At 54.8% G+C, this 17,669-nt stretch overlaps 1 protein-coding gene across 1 annotated transcript; it reads left to right on the top strand.

The window, feature by feature from the left end:
* The first annotated feature begins 5,830 nt into the window (after window positions 1-5,830).
* Window positions 5,831-12,141, top strand: Upk3a (uroplakin 3A). The gene is made up of 6 exons (XM_078052552.1): window positions 5,831-5,988; window positions 6,833-6,988; window positions 7,589-7,868; window positions 9,640-9,722; window positions 10,247-10,379; window positions 11,836-12,141. Exons 1-6 carry the CDS (start codon window positions 5,937-5,939, stop codon window positions 11,993-11,995), a joined length of 864 nt encoding a protein of 287 aa, XP_077908678.1. The 5' UTR covers window positions 5,831-5,936; the 3' UTR covers window positions 11,996-12,141.
* Window positions 12,142-17,669: the final 5,528 nt, after the last annotated feature.

Genomic DNA, 17,669 nt, shown 5'->3' with positions numbered 1-17,669 from the left:
CAGTTTGCTGCCCTTGCCGCCACAGTGGGTGAGGCCACCTGGCGCCTGACCCCCCTGCTCAGTCCCTGCCCTTTGGCCTTGACCTGCTTCTCCAGACCCTGGGGGCGAGGCGTCTGATGGTCCTCAACCCTCTGTGACCAGCATAGGAGGGGGCACAGATGGGACTGAGGGGTGCGGCTAACCTCAGGTGGTAAGTCAGCTCTGCTGCCTCCACCCCTCAGGGGACCCTGAGCAAGAGAAGCCGCCTGGGGGCCCCGAGAGGGCCTCTTCCCAGAGAAGCAGGCCTGCCGTCCCTAAGAGGATGCATTGTGAGTGGGAAGTTCAGCCCTGGCCCTCTGGCTCCAGGTCCTCCACCCCACAAAGCCATTAGAAGGTCTTGGTTCCCCCCACTCCAAACCCACTCTTCCATCTCATCTCAGCCGGCAGTTCCCCAGTTCTATCCTTCCAGCTCTTCCGGCCGGACCCTCGTGTCCCCTTGATTCCTCCCTAACTCCATCCCCGCCTCCAACCCATCAGCAAAGATTCGAGGGCTCAATCTTCCACACACACCCACAGCATGGTGTTCTGCCCTCCTGCACCAGGCCTGGCCTGCACCAAGTCCATGCCACGGCTCCTCCCAGGTGGGATCCCGCCTGAACCTTTGAGCGAGCCTCCTCTGTTCTCCTTATATTAATCTTAAAAAGTGCCCAGTGTTCATCAAACACTGAGGAGCATGTGCCCTCTGCAGAGCAGGAAGTCACTAAAGGCCCTCTCCCATTTTGTTACCATTGCTCCCCAGGTGGACTTCTGGGAGGAGGAGGGACATGGCAGGCCTGTGAGGGTGGGCTCATGGTAGACCACGCACAGGTGCCCAGCATGTGGGGAGGAGGGCTCGGGCTGGGAATCTCATCCTCAGGAAGGGCAAGAGAGAGACTGTGAGCTTGGGGACAGGTCGCTTCTGTCCAGTGGGGCTGGTACTCAGGCTAGGCGAGAGGGCAGGGGGGAGGTGCAGAGGCCAACTGGCCATGCCAGGGGAAGAAGCTGGGCCTCACCCTAGGGACTATGGTGGCATCTGGAAGGAGGTGACAACCAGATTTACCCTTTAAAAGTGCCACAGGGGCTTTTGGGAGGAGGGGCACTGCAGAGGAACACATGGGCATCACCAGGTGGGAGAAGGCCGGGCAGTGGCCAGGGTGTGGACCTGGGGCCCACCACCTGGGTTTAGACCCCTCTCCTTTCTCCCTACTTCCCAACTAGAGGCCGTGGGGGCACGTCTACCCCTCCATCCTAATGCCAAGCTGGGTGCTGGGTGCTGGGGTGGAGACAGCTCCTGGCTACACGGAGCTTAAATCCAGTGGGTGCAGGAAGCACTTTGAGCTCAGTCACTTCCCTGTTACATGGAGGAATAATGGAACCCACCCCCTGGTGAGCACACATGGTATGCCTTAGTGTGTTCAAGGTGTCTGGCCTACGGGCAGCTGCTAATGTCATGTTCTTTCCAGGCAAGATGGCACAGAGAGGGCAAGTGTGTGAATCGTGGCCTCCAAAATCCATAAGTTGCAGTCCTAACCCCCAGGATCTCAGAATGTGACTCTATTTGGAGACGGGCCTTAGAAGAAGTATAAGAGCTAGGCACAGTGGTGCATGCCTGAAACCCCAGTTACTCAGGAGGCTGAGGCAGGAGGATGACAGGTTTGAGGTTTGAGGCCAACCTGGGCAACTTAGTGAAACTCAATCTCAAACTAAACAATATAGAAGGCCTGGGGTGTAACTCAGTGATAGAGTGGCCCTGGGTTCAGTCCCTAGTCCTGGGGGTAAAAAAGCCCCCAGTCTCCGGTGTTTGTTACAGTGTCCCTGGAACATAAATACAGTGTGCCAGTTGGTGGCAGCAGGACCAGAGTCACTGTGTACCCACTCAGAGTAGGCATCCACGAGAAAGGTCAGATCCTGGTAGGAGGGGGTTGAAAGGGGGAAGATGGCCAGACAGACAGGACCAGCATGACAGCTGGGAGCCCTGGCCTGCCCAGCACCAGTCACAGAGCAGTCACACCCAGGCCCGCACCGCAGCCCTCCACTCAGCAAGGGGGCACCTGAGCATCCCCTTGTTACTGAAAAAGAGAGGTAGGCTTTGGGGAGGGTGGGGACTGCCCAGTGAGAATCAAAGCCAGAGCCCAAAGACACTTTTCAGAGTCCTGTCAGGTGTGGTGGCCCCTGAGGGTCACCAGGAGGGCAGGTCCTGCAGGATGCATGGCCAGAGCAGGGGTCTGGGGCTTGGAGAGGACTGGAGGCTGCTAGAGCGACATGGTTCCTAGAGTCGCGGAGCAGGGGCAGAGGGGAGAGCGCCAGAGGGCGTCATGTGAGTTTTCTTTTCCTGTCGTTTGGAATCTCAATGGGACGGAGGGCCAACACTGAAAGCAAGCGCTGGCTGCCCTAAAGCTGTCCCACCGCTTCTCTGACTTCTGAAGAAAGGCACGATGGAAACCCGCGGGTCAGGCTCCCTGGCGCCTGGAGACAGCTCAGGGCTGAGAATTCCCACGGGGAACTGGGAGGAGCCTGCGAAGGGCTGGGCTTTGCTTGACCTTTCACAGTTACCAAGTTCCTGCTTCTTGGCCTCTCAACAGGCACTTACTTCCTCTGTGCCCAGGTTTAGAATGAAAGTCGATGCTTTGGAACTTGCTTAATCGAAAAGAAAAAATTTTTAAAAAAAAAAATTTTTTTTTTTTTAAACTTTTTTGGAATGTCTACACGGAGCCTGGGGCTGCAGCACGGGATATTGTGGCTGGGGTGGGAGCTCCTTTCTTTTTTTGGCTGCTGGGGGTGGAACCTGGGGCCTGGTGAATGCCTCTGAGCCAGGCACAGTCAGGGGTGCTGTTGTTCCCCTAGATTCCCCTCCGCCACTGTAACGCTGCCCCCCACCCCTGGCAAGGGCTGCAGGGAGCATTTCTCCCCTGCGGCTCCCTCTTCAGAACCCACCAGACAAGTCAGCAAGTTTTTAAGTGCAGATTGTTTATAAGTCCAAGACTTGCTCCCCCCCCCCCAAACCTTCCTGGGCCTTCGCAGATTGTTATTTTAACATTTCCCCCAAGCATTCTCTCCATATTTGGGCAAAGCAAAACCCAAGACGAGTTTCTGTTTGTTTTTCTCATAAGAAAAATGCAGCATTTTGGAGAAGACAACCGGTTCCCGAGACCAGTACCTCTCATGAGTGACTCGCGGCTTCAAGATGGACTTGGGTGACCTCTGATTCAGGTTCACAAACAACAGTTAGACCAGAAATGCAGTCCATAAAAATTCTTGGAGGTAACCCCACCCTCTGCTCAGGAGGGCCTTATCTCCGGGGTATTTTCCGTGTGCCCAAGATAAGCATCCGGCTGGCCACTGCCCAGGCCTTGACTGAGATCACACCCTGACCCCGTTTTACAGAGGGGAAACTGAGGCCCAGAGAAGGTGGAGCACAGAATGTGCTGCAAACATCAAAGCCAGAGCCCCCAGCAAGCAAACACTCCACCACAGAGCTTCCCCAGTCCATCCCGTGTCCCCCCGCCCCCCGCATTTTAACTTTAGAAAAATTCCAAACCTAGAAGCCACTGCAAGCCCAGCACGTGCACACCCACGGTCATTGACCAAGGGCTGACATGGCACTACGTTTGCTTCATCCTTCTGCTCCACCTCCCTCTCACCTCATCCTTGTCTGCGTTGTTCCACGTGACCTCACGATGACCACCGTGCTCCATGCTCCGGGAGCCCACCACCTCCTCCCCGTTCTTCTCTGAAGCCTCCATGTTGGAATCCCTCTGCCTGCTCTGCTCTCTGTACCTGTGCACCGCAGGTTGCCGTTTTCACCTGAGCGTTCATCGAGGGCCTCTCCACACATGGCTGCCCGCCTCCTTAGCCGCCAACCTGCAGGCTCTCAGCCTCTTTTTGCTTCTGTCCTGCAGGACACAGACAGTTTCCAAGCATCCCCGCTGGCCGGCTTACAGAAAGTCCCCTGCCTTGGATCTCTCTGCTTCCTGTCAACTAGAGCCAGGTTGAACATGGGGGCAGGGAACAACATAGGTGACACTGAGTCTTCCTCAGTGTGTGACACCAGGACACACAGTCAGGTGAAGCCTATCCTGTTCCTGGTGATGTCAAGTTTGGCCACTTGGTTAAGTTGGTGCTTTCAGATCTCTTCATGTCTTCCTCCCTAAAACTCTCTCACCCTATGGCATCCAGGGAGAGGACTCTTGCACATATTTATTGGTCATTACTAAGTAGTTATAAAATGGTGACTTTTTTTCTTCTATATTTATTAGTTTGTGATCTTTAAAGAAATTTCCTCTCTCTCTCTCTTTCTTTCTCAGTGTGTGGGATCAATCCCAGGGGTGCTTTACCACTGAGTTACACCCCCAGCCCTTTTAATTTTATTTTTAGACAGGGTTTCACTCAGCTGCCCCGACTGGCCTCTAGCTTGTGATCCTCCTATCTCAGCCTCCCAAGTAGCTTAACATGTTTTTTAAAGTATCAGTACTGAGCCATGGATTTGTCTTTTGGCCAGTGGACTAGTGCATTCCTTTCATGATTTATTTTGTGCTTGACATGTTCCAGGTCTGGCCTTCAGGAGCCCCTTTGTGCTAGCTCCTTTGATATGTGCCCACCATTTTTTTTTAGTACTTTACTTTCTGGTATAATAAAATGTGTCAGGTTCCTCTCGCCTTGCCACCTTCCAGCCCTGGTGTCAGTCACCTCTCCAAGTGGCCTTGGTGCCTCTTACTGGGGAACGATATTCGGAATCTAAATGTTTCGAGTGTGTTCTTTGCAACTGGGGCAAAGAACTTCTGAGCCCTTTTGGTGATCAGAGGTAGAACGTTTTGCTATTTCATAATATTACTACTAACCAAAAATAAAAAACAAAACCACCAGAGTTCTCCTTCCTCCCTTTCAAATCTCCCTCACCCTGCAGTGCCAGCGGATCTGGGTACCCCACGGCTTCACGGTTGCCTGCCCTTTCCCCTCCACTCACTAGTGGGGTTCTGGGTTCTATTTCCAGGATCTGTCCTTGCAGTTTCCTCCACCCAGGAAGTGAGTCAGATGATCTGTTCCAAGGTCTCCAGGACAGTCTTTGTCTGCAAGTGGCTATGCCATTCATGTCATACACAGATCATTAGTTTCTTTGGTTTTGCATTTTAGTTTTTCCTGTCTTTGTTAACTTACTCTTAACTTGTCTTAAAGGTAAAATTGATTTAATTGATTTCCTCTCTCGGCACATATTTCCTGATGTTGAAAGGAACCATCTAGTCCAGGGGAGGATCCCATCCCTATTTTCAAAATCTCCCACCAGCAAGCAGGCGTTAAGACCCTGTTCCATTCCTTCTGAAGCAGCCCGAGGCTGGGTGGAAGTGCCCTGGGTTCCACCAGCCTGGGCCTTTCCAGGGAGATCACTTACGTTCTGGTAAGTCCCTGCCCCTCCTCGACTTCCTGGGCCTGCCTGGGTCTGGCATCTATAAACCCAGAGGGTCGCATTGCCAGTCTCCATTTAACTCACAGATCCGACCCTTGGTTTTACCATGCTGACATGATAAAACCACAGTTTACCAGTGTCCGGCACATTGTAGCGGCTCCATAGTTGCAGGAATGGGCATCCGCATTTTATAGTACAGTAACAGAGGCCCCAAGAGTGTGGGGCTGCCCCTGGTCTCATTAAGCAAGCGCAAAAGCGCAGCCTTGGCCCCGCACGCAGTAGGCGCTTTAGTGAGCGCACAGGGAAGGACCGCCAGCGGATCTGCGCACTGGCTCGCCTAGCGGGCGGGGGAGATGGGGCGGAGCCGTATGCAAATAGCCCGTGAGAAGACCGCGGATTGGCTGGTGCGGGCGGGGGCGGGGCCCGCCAAGGGCCTGGGCTGCCAGGTGCGCTGGGCTGGAGAAGCCAGGTGCCCGCGCTGAGCGGCTGGACAGAGCTCCCCTGGCTGTCCCGGGCGATGCCTCCGCTCTGGGTCCTGCTGGCCCTTGGCTGCGTGCCGTTTGGCTCCAGTAAGCCGGGGATAAAAGGATAAGGGCTGTGCCAAGGGAGGGCGAGCGCTACCTGGACCTTGATCCTCCCAGGGTCACCAGAGAGGAGCCTGGATGGGAAGTGGCTATGGGAACTCCATTTATTCATTCCAGGAAAAGGCGCAGAGTTCTGGCTTTGGGGACCCAGATATTATTATTAGTAGTAGTAGTCATATTGTCAACTTTTAGAGCTTTCTCTGGTGGCAATCCGAGGGCTCAAGTGGCTACAGTCTGCGACGGGTGTTGCTGGAGACCAACAGACAGGGTGCTGCAGGGGAGCAGAGAAGGGACAAGACCAGACTCATGGTGACTTCTTTACTGGGGGAGATGGAGGGACGTTTTTCACCAAGGGTGTAGCATGGGCAAGTTCTGGGATGAGGAGGCAGCCTGGTTCTTTGGAAGCTGTAGTCCATCCCTGCCGCTAGAGAGCAGGGTAAGGAGGGAGTGAGGGTGAGGCCAGAGACCCAGGCGGGCATGGGAGGGCACTCCTGGGCGAGCAACAGGATCACGTCTGCTGTCAGAGTGGAGGGGGCCTTACCTTGCTGTCAGAAGAGGGTGGGATGGAGTGAGGACCGGCCATGGCTTAGAGGCAACAGAGATCCTAGTGATTGAACATCTGCAGAGGGAGCTCAGATTGCTGGGTTTCTGGCCAGGAAGCTGCAGGGTGGGTACAGGGACACTGCTGTGTCTGACAAAAGGTCATGAGATGGCCCACAGGGAGGGCGAGGCCCAGTGCTGGCTCCCAGCAGGTGCTCCGTAGCACCCATGTGCACATGGGTGTGGGCAGTTCCGTGGGAGTCAGCTCCGACCCTCCTTGCCTCTCCAGCTGTGAACCTCCAGCCTCAACTGGCCAGCGTGACCTTGGCCACTAACAACCCCACACTCACCACGGTGGCCTTGGAAAAGCCTCTCTGCATTTTCGACAGCTCAGAGCTGCTTGCTGGCACCTATGAGGTCTATCTGTATGTCATGGTCGACTCAGGTAAGGGTCCTGCTTCCCTCCGGCTGCTCCTAAAGGGGTATTGATCTGTCAGCAGGAAAGAGTGAGAATGACAATCTCTTAGGTTTCTAGCAACCAATTTCCACAACTCATTCAGAGTCACAGTTTTATTCTTTCAACAAATATTTACTAACTGCGTATCTGTTCCCAATCTCTGGGCACTGTGGGTATTTTCTGCCATCCCATAGAAGAGAAGATTGGGTTCAGAGAGGCTGAGCGAGTTGTCCAAGATCACCCAGCTAGTGAAGAGACCTGGGACCCAACAAAGGTCTATCTGCCTCTACATCATTCCTTTGAACAATATGACCCTCATTTCCCATTTACAGAATAGGACTTTCAGTGACAGGTATCAAAGGTGGTGGAGGATTACGGCAATGTTCTAAGATAAAGTAGGTGAGAGCGGAACACAGCACCCAAAGGAAAGTGCTACTTGTCCATCTCCCCAGGCAGGGACTGAGCTCGCCCATGCCTGTGACCGCTGTGCCCAGCACAGGGCTGGGGCAGAGAGGAGGCTCAGGCATTTGATGATTGAGTGGCTGGCTGCCGTGGCCAGGATCCTCACTCCCGGCCCTGCCTCTGCAGCCAATCCCAGGAATGCCTCCGTGCAGGACAGCAGCAAGACCCCACTGAGCTTGACGGCCCAGCAAACCCAGGGTGGGAGGACAGGCCCCTACAAGGCAGTGGCCTTTGACCTCACCCCCTGCAGTGACCTGCCCACCCTGGATGCCATTGGGGATGTCACCCAGGCCTCAGAGATCCTGAGGGCATATCTGGTCAGGGTGGGCAGCAACGGGACCTGCCTGTGGGACCCCAACTTCCAGGGCCTCTGCAACCCGCCCCTGTCTGCAGCCACGGAGTACAGGTGGGTGTGAGCAGCCGCTGGGGGAGGGCAGCAGCTGAGTCCCACCCCAACTCAGGAAGACCCCAGGGGGAGGGGACAAAGTGGGAGGAGCCACGTTTCTAGAGGTCTTAGGTGCTGGGCCCATTGGGGTCTCAGGCTGGGCCTGGGGTAGGACAGGGCTGGAGCTCAGAAGGGTCCTGCTGGGGGGACAAGCGGCGACATAGAAAGCAAGAATCCGGAAATCCTTAATTCTTGAACAAGGGGCCTGTTTTCACTTTGCTTTGGACCCCACCAGTTATGGGGCTTCCTGGCCTTCCCACATGTGGAAGTCTCTCACCCACGGCCTTTGTTTCATAGGGAGGGAACTGTGGTCCAGAGAAGGAAGGCCCCCTGCTTTTCCTACCTCCTTCCTGCAATCCCTTTTCTGCCCACCCACCCCCTGGGCACCCACTCACCCCACCCTCACTGCCTGAGCATCTCTCTGCAAGCTGTCCTCAGCCTCGGGAGCCTGGAAGGAGGAGGTCTAACCTGGTGCCAAAGCCCGGGCTGATCCCAGTCCAGGTACTAGGGGGACACCTGGGTCAGGGGCTGTGGCTTCCAGGCCACAGACCACGGCCCACCTGCCATCCTTGCAGAAGCGCCCCCCCACACCTGTGGCTGAGGCCATTGAGCAGGACAAGGGTCTCTGCTGCCCTTTCCCCACCCCAACCTTGACCTTGTCTTTCACGTCCCCTTCCTGACCTCCAAGATGGCCCCTCAGCCTTCATCTACAAGCCCACCCTATCTCAGGGCATGGGTGGGCGCCCAGCCCTACCTCTGAGTTCAGGACCTTGAAACAGGTATGAGGAATTTAGCAAACCGCAGGACAGAGAGATTTTAAAGGTTTTTTGTTTTGTTTTGTTTTTAAGTGTTAAAAACAACAACAACAACAACAACAAAACTTCCAGGCTGCAGATGTCTCAGTTTCGGGACGATCTCTGTTTAAACTCTTCCCTTCCGCAGGCTCTGGCTGTTCACTTCTCACCAATCTCCTTTTCAGATTAGCAACACTTATTTGGGGGGTTCTTTTCTTTCTTTTTGGTACTAGGAGTTGAACCCAGGGGTGCTGAGCTACATCCCCAGCCCTTTTTATTTTTATTTATTTATTTTTTAAATATTTATTTTTTAGGTGTAGATGGACACAACATTATTCATTTTTATGTGGTGCTGAGGATTGAACCCCGGCCCTGTCTGTGCTAGGCGAGCGCTCCGCCGCTGAGCCACACTCCCAGCCCATTTACTTTTATTTTGAGTCAGGGTCTCCCTAAGTTACTGAGCCTGACCTTGAACTTGTGACCCTCCTGCCTTATCCTCCCACGTTGTCCCTGGGATGACAGGCGTGCCCCACCACTCCCCACTTTTTTTAGCATTTATGTCTTAAAATGTAGCCCTGACCCCAGGACAGCTGGGCGGGTGATGGACGTTATCCCACTTGTTTTTCTAAGTCCCTTTGTGATTCCAGGGACAGGCTTGGAATATGGCCTGTGGTTAACGGGGCTGAGCCACAGGTACTGTGTAAAATAACCAGAGGGGCTCCTGAGGGACAGCCCAGCAATGGCCCAGCCATGAAGCCTTCACAAAGGAGGTGCATCTGAGCTGGGGAAGGCCCAGGGACAGTATGTGACCACGTCCAGCCTCCTCTATGGTCCAGAGCCCTCTCAATGGCTGTCTCCCTCTGTGCCCCCTCTGTGCCCCTCCTGCCCGCTATGGCTGGACACACAGGATGGTTGGATGTCATCCTGTCTCCTTCCAGGTTCAAGTACGTCCTCGTCAATGTGTCCACAGGCTTAGTACAGGATCAGACCCTGTGGTCAGACCCCATCCGCACCAACCAGCGTAAGTAGTGTGGTGGGGGCTCGGCCTCCAGCCAGCTTCCTCTGGGAATCTGCAGACCAGGCCCAGCTCTCGGGGCAGGACCATTCAGACCTGGCTTGAGCCCAGAGTGTCCTTGGACTGGGTCTCCCAGAGTCAATGAGTGACCTGCAGAATGGAGTTCTCTAGGGATCCATAGGGGACAGTGCCCCCAAATGGCCGGCTCATGGTAGGGCCTGTACCTTGTTCCCAAAGGCTGACACCAGTCAGAGAAGAGAAAGACCCCCAGCTCTGAGCAGCCCCTCTGCTCAGCCTTGTTTACGTCCATCTCACTGCGGATGAGTCAGTTTAAAAATTTAAATTATGCAAAAAGAGGAAGAGGCCAGAAACACATGGGAGAAAGGCGGGAAGTTGGCCCCGGGGCACACCAGGCCTCTGGCCGGGAGCCCTGGGCCCCTGGGACATCCTGGGTTCCAGGCCTGCCCATCCCGGGGAAGGGATGGAGGGTGCTGGCTGTCAGGGTGTAACTGGCCGTGGTCCTGCGACAGCCACCCCCTGCTCGGCCATCGACACGTGGCCAGGCCGGCGGAGCGGGGGCATGATCGTCATCACGTCCATCCTGGGCTCCCTGCCCTTCTTCCTGCTCGTGGGCTTCGCTGGCGCCATCGCCCTCAGCTTTGTGTGAGTACCTGCCGCGGGGAGGCCGGACCTGGGGATGGCGGCAGGGTCCTCTGCAGCTGGCCAGGGCGCTGCCCTCCAGGCGGGTGGGTCTGGTGAAAAGCAGCGGGCCCTGGGCCTTCACGGCCAGTCCTTCTGCCGGGGAGTGAGGGGCTGGGCAGCGGGCCCTGGGCCAGTGGTCCCACAGATCTTAGCTGTGACAGTGGTGCAGCCTCAGGCAAGACATGCTGTCCTGCGGTCCTCAGTGTCCTCCTGGGGCAAATGGAGGTGATAACTGTTCAGCCCATGGAGTCTGGAGGTCCTGTGGAATCGCCCCACCCTGCTGAACTCAACCGGCCTTAGCTCTTGTTGCCATTGTAACTCACCGGCTTACAGTCCAGATAGGGAAACTGAGGCAGGAGGCAGAGAAAGGGTGTCCCAAGGTCACAGGACCTGGGACGAGGACCCAGAGCTGGGGCTAGAACCCAGGCCTCCTGACTCCGCCGACACCTCTGGATCAGGACGGGAGGTCTTCTTGGGGGTGGGGTCCTGGCACAGCTACCAGGGCTGCCCAGAGGGAGGACAGTCCACTAACACCTGTGAGGGTCAATCAGGGCATGAATCAAGGCACCCACAAGTGCCCTGGGAGGAGGAGGGCAGGGCAGGTCCTGCCTGGAGCTTCAGGGTGAGCTTCTAGGAGGAGGGATCTGCAGGAGCAATGAGCATCGAGCATGGGGCGGGAGGAATGCAGCGACAGGCAGCAGGCCCCACACTCCTTGCTTCTCAGGGTACAGGGAGCCTGGGGGCTTTGAAGCTGAGGGGTCCTGGGGTGGGACTGGGTAGGAAGGCTCCTTGGAGTAAGTTCACACAGAAGCCAGCAGGTGGGAAAAAGTGGGCAGACCGTGGACTGGGAGAGACACTGGACCCAGGCTGTGCTCCACACTTAAGTTAACAACCAGCAGTGGGAGACCTCAGCCTCCGAGGGTCACCCACAAGCCATCAAAGCCTGGTGGTGTCCCTGCTTCCTCCCTCTGGGCAGTGCTGGACACTGAGGTTAGCCCGGCTCTTCCACTGACCCTCCTACTGGCCCTGCCAGTCCCGGCCCCAGTCCAGTCGGCTCAGCTCCCCACAGGAGCCCCAGGTTCTGCGGCCCTCCCCATCTCAAGCATCTCCTGCAGGACCAGATGAGCTGGCCCCTCCTCCAGGATGGGTCCACTCTCTGTAGTCACTGTCTGTTGAGGTCTGTCTCCCCAGACTGTCCTGGAGATGTGGGGACATGAGACAATGGCCCCTGCGTCAGCCCGCAGTAAGACCTGACACTGCTTATTCACGGAGCTCCAACACACGCTGAGAACCCCAGGAAGGAGGGGCTCACTGAGGCTGTGGTGGCTTCTGGGAGCAACGTCTGGGTGCCAAGGTCGCCCGGCTGGAGGAGTTCCACTTTGCTCTGTCCCCTAATCCTGGCTCTCTCCTTGGCCAGGGACCTGGGCGATTCTGATGGGGAAACCACGCACGACTCCCAGATCACCCAGGAAGCTGTGCCCAAGTCCCTGGGGACCTCAGAGCCGTCCTACACGTCTGTGAACCGGGGGCCGCCCTTGGACAGGGCTGAGGTATACTCCAGCAAGCTCCAGGACTGAGATCCCTGACTGGCAGCCTCCCCACATTGTTCTGGTCCTGGAGCCCGTGGTGGTCAGTGTTCATGCCCTGAGTGGACAGAAGGTGAAGCAGGAAGGGTCAGTCCAGTTTTTGGAACACCCAATAAAATCTTCCCAAATTGGTCAAATTACAGTGTCATGTTGTGTGCATGTATGAACACATAACAACAATCCCCACAGTTAAATGCACTATAATGCACCAAAAAATGTGGAAAGAGACCCTGCCCCTCCCCCCCCAAATCTTCCTAAGACATTGAGGTCAGTACAGAACGAGGGGTGAATAGGTGAGAAAATGCACAAGTCACGACCTGCTGAGGGGCTGGGCTGTTTCTCTCCGGGGCTCTGTGATCAGAACTACAGAGACCAGGGCCGAGTCAGAGTTACTCGCCCCGCTCTGAGCCTCAGTCTCCTCATCTGTCACATGGGCTGCTGGGAAGATTCATTCCTAGACTGGGCAGGACCAGCTTCAGAAGACTCGGTTTTCTCTCTTGAGCCAGACAGCAAGACGGCCTCCCTTTTGGAGGTGTGCGGAACACAACCCACACCCCTCTTGGCATCCGGATACGACGGAGGGAGACGTGGCTTCTAAGATCAGTGGGAACTTCCCAGGGGGATGCTCACCTAGGAGCACAGGGCAGAAGCCATGGAGGCAGCAGCTTAAAGCAGAGAGCAGCCAGCAGAAGGGAAAGCAGTGGCCAGTCCAGGCTACAGGAGTGGCCGGTACAGAGGGAGCCAGGTCCCTGGGCAGCAGGAACAGGAGGGCCCCCAGGCTGGACAGGCTCGTCGGCCACCCGCATCCCTTGAGATCATGAAGCTGGCCTTGGCAGCCACTGGACTCCTGTGGCCTCCTGAGCCTGAATCCCCTTCTTCAGCAGAGACCTCCCAGGGTCCCCAGCTGAGCAGAGAGGGAGCCCAAGCTGCCCGGAGTCCGCTGTTGTTAAAGTTCCTGCAAGTTTGCCACGTGGCTGTGTTTGCTTTGTTTTGCATTTGAGTTGAAGTTCACATGATATAAACTTAGCCTTTTTTATTTTTATCTTTAAATCGTGCTGGGGATCAAACCCAGAGCCTCCTGTGTGCTAGGCAAGGGCTCTACCCCTGAGCTGTACTCCAGCCCAAGCCCACCGCTCCAAGTGCACAGGTCAGAGTTACAAAGGCGCAGAGAGAGGAAGGCGTTAGAGGTTGCTGTTGGACCGAGGAGCAGAAGGCCTCAGGCATCCTTCAGGCCATCGAAGTAGGCTCTGCAGATGTCCACTGCACCCCGGGAGATGCCCAGGAGGAAGCCACAGGAGCAGAAGCCCAGGGAGAGGACTTAGGATCCCTCTGTTTTGTGTTTTGGATGAGTGGCTTTATAAAAACCCCAGGAAGTGAAAGCGCTCTATACTGATGCAAGAAATTTTAGATGACGGTCAGCAGGTGGGGAGAAGGATTTTCATTGTGCCAGTGTCCTCAGGGAGTGGAGACAGGGCAGTCACATGTCCAGCAATGCAGGTCTGTAGTGAAGAGAAGCCAAAGGTTTTGTGGTCACTGATCAAGATTTTTGTGATCACAAAAAAAAAAAAAAAAAAAAAAAAGAAGAAGAAGAAGAAAGAAAATGAAGGATGAATTCCTACAAAGAACCTTTTTAAGAACTGAGGGAAGCCATTCTCGCACGTGATTGGGCACCTCCCTGATTGGGTGTGAGGCGCTCTGGCTAAACTGTGTTGGAACTAATCCCTACCCTTTCCAGGTGGAGAGCCTGTCCGTGTGGGGTTGTGACTGACCATTGACCCTGAGACCAATCACTGACCCTGACCTTGGAATGCTGTCCCCCTCGACCTTCATTGGATGGAATTTTTCCCTGAATTTCTTGTTCCCCAATAAAAGGCCACTCCCTGGCGTGCTCTCCCTCTCTCTCCTGCTAGCCCTGAGTAAGCCTCGCTGCCCCACTGGGTGGCTCGAGGAGGAGCCAGAGGGAGGACCGTCTCAGACCTGGTCAAAGAAAAAGGTAATTGAGTTTCGTGTGTTTATTTTGATCTCACTAGTTAACTTCTATGCTTCGAACCTCTTGTATGAAGCCAGTGTGCTGGTTGCGTGGTGAAAAGAACCTTTTTTTTTTTTTTCCCAAAATCCTCCTTTTGAGAAGGTCAGTGATTTGATTTGTATGGTACCGTGACAAATGGAAACTCATACAACAGGAAATTTTAACTTAAAGTGTGACTTTAAGTCAAAATTTATTTAAGCATAGCCCTGCTCTGCGTCCCTTATATATTCAAGCTTTAAGAAGTCTTCCAGTCTTGAGGGCAGATATGTGCCCTCCTTTGCTAATTCCCTGCTTTGGCAGCAGGTATTCTGGATTCTTCTAGTGGATCGAGAGCTCCCCTCTTGGTCCTAGAAGGGATCATTGGTATAGGTAGCAGCAGTAGGGACCGAATCCAGTTTGAAAGAAAGACTAATTCAAAAAAACAACATTGCTACACCTCGAATCATGATTTTCTTCTAAGTAGGTTAAGACATCTTTTCTGTACGAGGTGATGTCTGGTTGCTACGAGACATTATCCTGTATTCAGTTGGTGTTCTCAGAACTGACTAGAAGACTTCTATAGGAAGAGTCCTGATTTTCTCTGTCTCACTCTCAATTTTTATGAAGCAGGGATGATGACACTTTTCCCTTTTCTCATAAGAAAACTCTGACTTGTCCCCATGTCTCCCTTCCCCGGCTGCAGCCACCGATTCCGCTCTGTCCGTGGGTTTTCCGGATCTGGATGCTTCAGACGCACAGTCTTGCTGGCCCTCCAGCGTCCCTTCTCTGACTAAGCTAGTGTTTTCGAGGTTTGACCCCCGAGCTCCTGTTCATCAGCGCTTCCTTCCCTTTGCTGTTGGAGTGACATCCTGTCATGCAGCTGGACCACAGTTCACTGTTCCCTTGTCCCTTGGTGGTCTCTGGGCTGCTCCCACCTCCTGGCCCCTCCTGTGCACAGTGCTGCGTGGATACTTATCTGAACCCCGTTTCTGGGCCTCCTGGATATACCCGGGCGTGGACTGCTGGGCCAGTGGCAAGTCTGTGTCAGATTTTTGAGGATCCATCAACTGTGTCCACGCAGCTACTCTGGACCCACCAGCCACGCAGCTGCCGTCAGCCCACTAGTAAAACAATGTTGAACTCGGGCTGGCGCCTGCCTTGGCTCTGGGTACCCTGTGGCTTTCTCTCCACTTGCCCAGTGACCAGGGCTCCCTCCCTCAGCAGCAGCCACCCACCATTCCAGTCGTGGGTCAGTGGCCTTCCTCTTCCTGCTGACCTCCCTAATCAAGGTCCTGGGAATGCGAACTTCCGGCTACTGAGAGAGCTTCCAAACAGCTCAGGACACTCAGGCTGACGGGACAAATCACCAGAGCACAGATGAGCACATGTACCTGGGAGCTGGGCGCTGGTGACAAGTACACGGCCACTCCTTCCCTTGGCTCAGTGGGCCTCTGTCCCCGTGATGAGTCTCCCCAGACAGCCCCCACTTCCAGCCCCTTAGGACTTGCTGGTGCAGTGGGGGGGGGCGACAGCATTCCTGGATTTGGACAGGTCTGACCTCCCTGTCAGCCAACAGGCCTCGGGTGACCTGCTCACCCCACAGCCTCCGTGTCCTCCTCCTGAAGCAGGGGCCACAGATGGAGCCCACGCGTGGTGTCGTCTCCAGGCCAGAATGCAGCGTTATGTCACTCTTTCTCCCTTGTGGTGGCCCTTCTGGATCTGACCTGTCACAGTGCAGAGCAGGCTCTAGACTGAGCTCCCAGATGGCCGGTAAGGTCAGGTCCATTTCTGGGGCCCCCCACCCCACCCAGCACCCAGCGAGGATAGGAGGGAGTTGGCTGGTACCAGTCATTCCTGTGGCTGTTTGCTGCACACCGGCTCCGAGCTCAGGGCCCCAGGGAGGCAATGGAGCACCTGCCTCAGGAGCAACACCTCGCCAAGGTGGACATATTCAGGACCAAGACAGGGGCCGCTGGTGGCCCAGGAGAGTGCTGAGGGAGAAGAGGGGGAGGCAGGAGGGGCCTGGAGGGCTGTGGGAAGGCTGGCTTTTATTCTGGGCACCGTGGGAAGCCACGGAGCAGTTTCATGCAGAAAATGACCTGTGCAAGGACCTCTGGCTGCTGGGTGAAGGGGGCAGGGAGACCCCCAAGGCGACAGCAGAGCTCTGTAACAACCCAGGCCAGAGGTGGGCAGAGGCTCCGACGGGGGCAGGGGCAGACAGGAGCCGGTGGGATGTGATTCTGAAGGGGAAACAGAAGAACTTGCTGATGGATCGGCCATGGGGAGGAGGGAAAGGGCAAGTGGTGATGATTCTGGGTTCAAGGCCAGGGCCACCGCATACATGGTGGGGACCTCAGCCCAAATGGAGGCCAGCAGGTCGGGTGGGAGCATATCAAGAATTTGTGGGAGGGGTTGGGATTGTGGCTTAGTGGTAGAGCACACGCCTTGCACGTGTGAGGCATAGGTTCAATCCTCAGCACCACATAAAAATAAATAAAGGTATTGTGTCCATCTACAACATCAACAACAACAACAACTATATATATATATATATATATATATATATATATATTTATTTATTTATTTGTGGGAAACTGGGCGTGGTGGTGCATCCCTATAACCCCAGAAAATCTGGAGGCCGAGGCAGGAGGATTGCAAGTTCAAGGCCAGCCTCAGCAATTAAGCAAGAACCCGTCTCAGAATAAAAATAAGAAGGGCTGGGGATGTGGCTCAGGGGTAAGACGCCCCTGGGTACAACAACAAGAAAGAAGAGAGTGGGGGAAGTTCAATAAGCTGCTCATGGTGTGTCAGGTAGAGCAGCGCAGTAGGTGATGAGGTGCCTGAAGTTATCAGAGGGCAGCGGAGTGTGCCATTGTCCCTGATACTGGCTGCCCCTCCCGTGGAAAGGATTACAGTCACTTGTCCCTTGATATCCACCAGGATTGGTTCCAGGACTCCCGTGATACAGAATGCACAGGTTCTTAAGTCCCTTATGTGAAATGGTACAGTATTTGCCTGTGACCTGCACACATTCTCTCAAACACATTATTTCATTAGTAGTATGATTTGCAGCGCTGGGCGGTGAACGGGGCCTCGGCATGCTGGGCAGCTACCACCCAGCTGTGCACCGGATCCTCTCATGTACTTTAAATCATCTGTAGATTACTTATAGCTACAAATAAAATGTAAATGCTGTGTAAATAATTGTTATACTATGTTGTTTAGGGAATAATGACAAGGAAAAAGAGTCCGTCCACGTCACATTTGACACAATTTATATGTGTGTGTGTGGTTTGAACCTTGGGCTTCACAGATGCTGGGCAAGTGCTTAACCATTGCGCGACACCCCCAGCCCTTTTTATATTTTATTTTGAGACAGGGTCTCATTAAGTTGTTGAGGCTGGCCTCAAACTTCCAATCCAGTGTGAGAGGAGCTGTGTTTCCCTTGGATAAGGGGCCCTCCTTCCTACGGCATCTCTTTTGCTGGCCTTGACTGGGCTCTGAGTGGAAGGGCTATGCCTCCAGTGGAGTGGGGCAGGGTGGGGCTGGAGGGTTAAGATCCATCCCCCTGCCCCACCACCATGGGCCTTGGAAGATGCCCCAAGGGAGGACCCTATGCATCTTGGATCTGGCCTCTACAGCACCTAATCCCAGGGG

This window comes from Ictidomys tridecemlineatus, chromosome 6, assembly GCF_052094955.1.
Source record: "Ictidomys tridecemlineatus isolate mIctTri1 chromosome 6, mIctTri1.hap1, whole genome shotgun sequence".
Taxonomy (NCBI): domain Eukaryota; kingdom Metazoa; phylum Chordata; class Mammalia; order Rodentia; family Sciuridae; genus Ictidomys; species Ictidomys tridecemlineatus.
The sequence above is the reverse complement of the archived record's forward strand: the minus strand, read 5'-3'. Positions and strand labels throughout refer to the sequence as shown.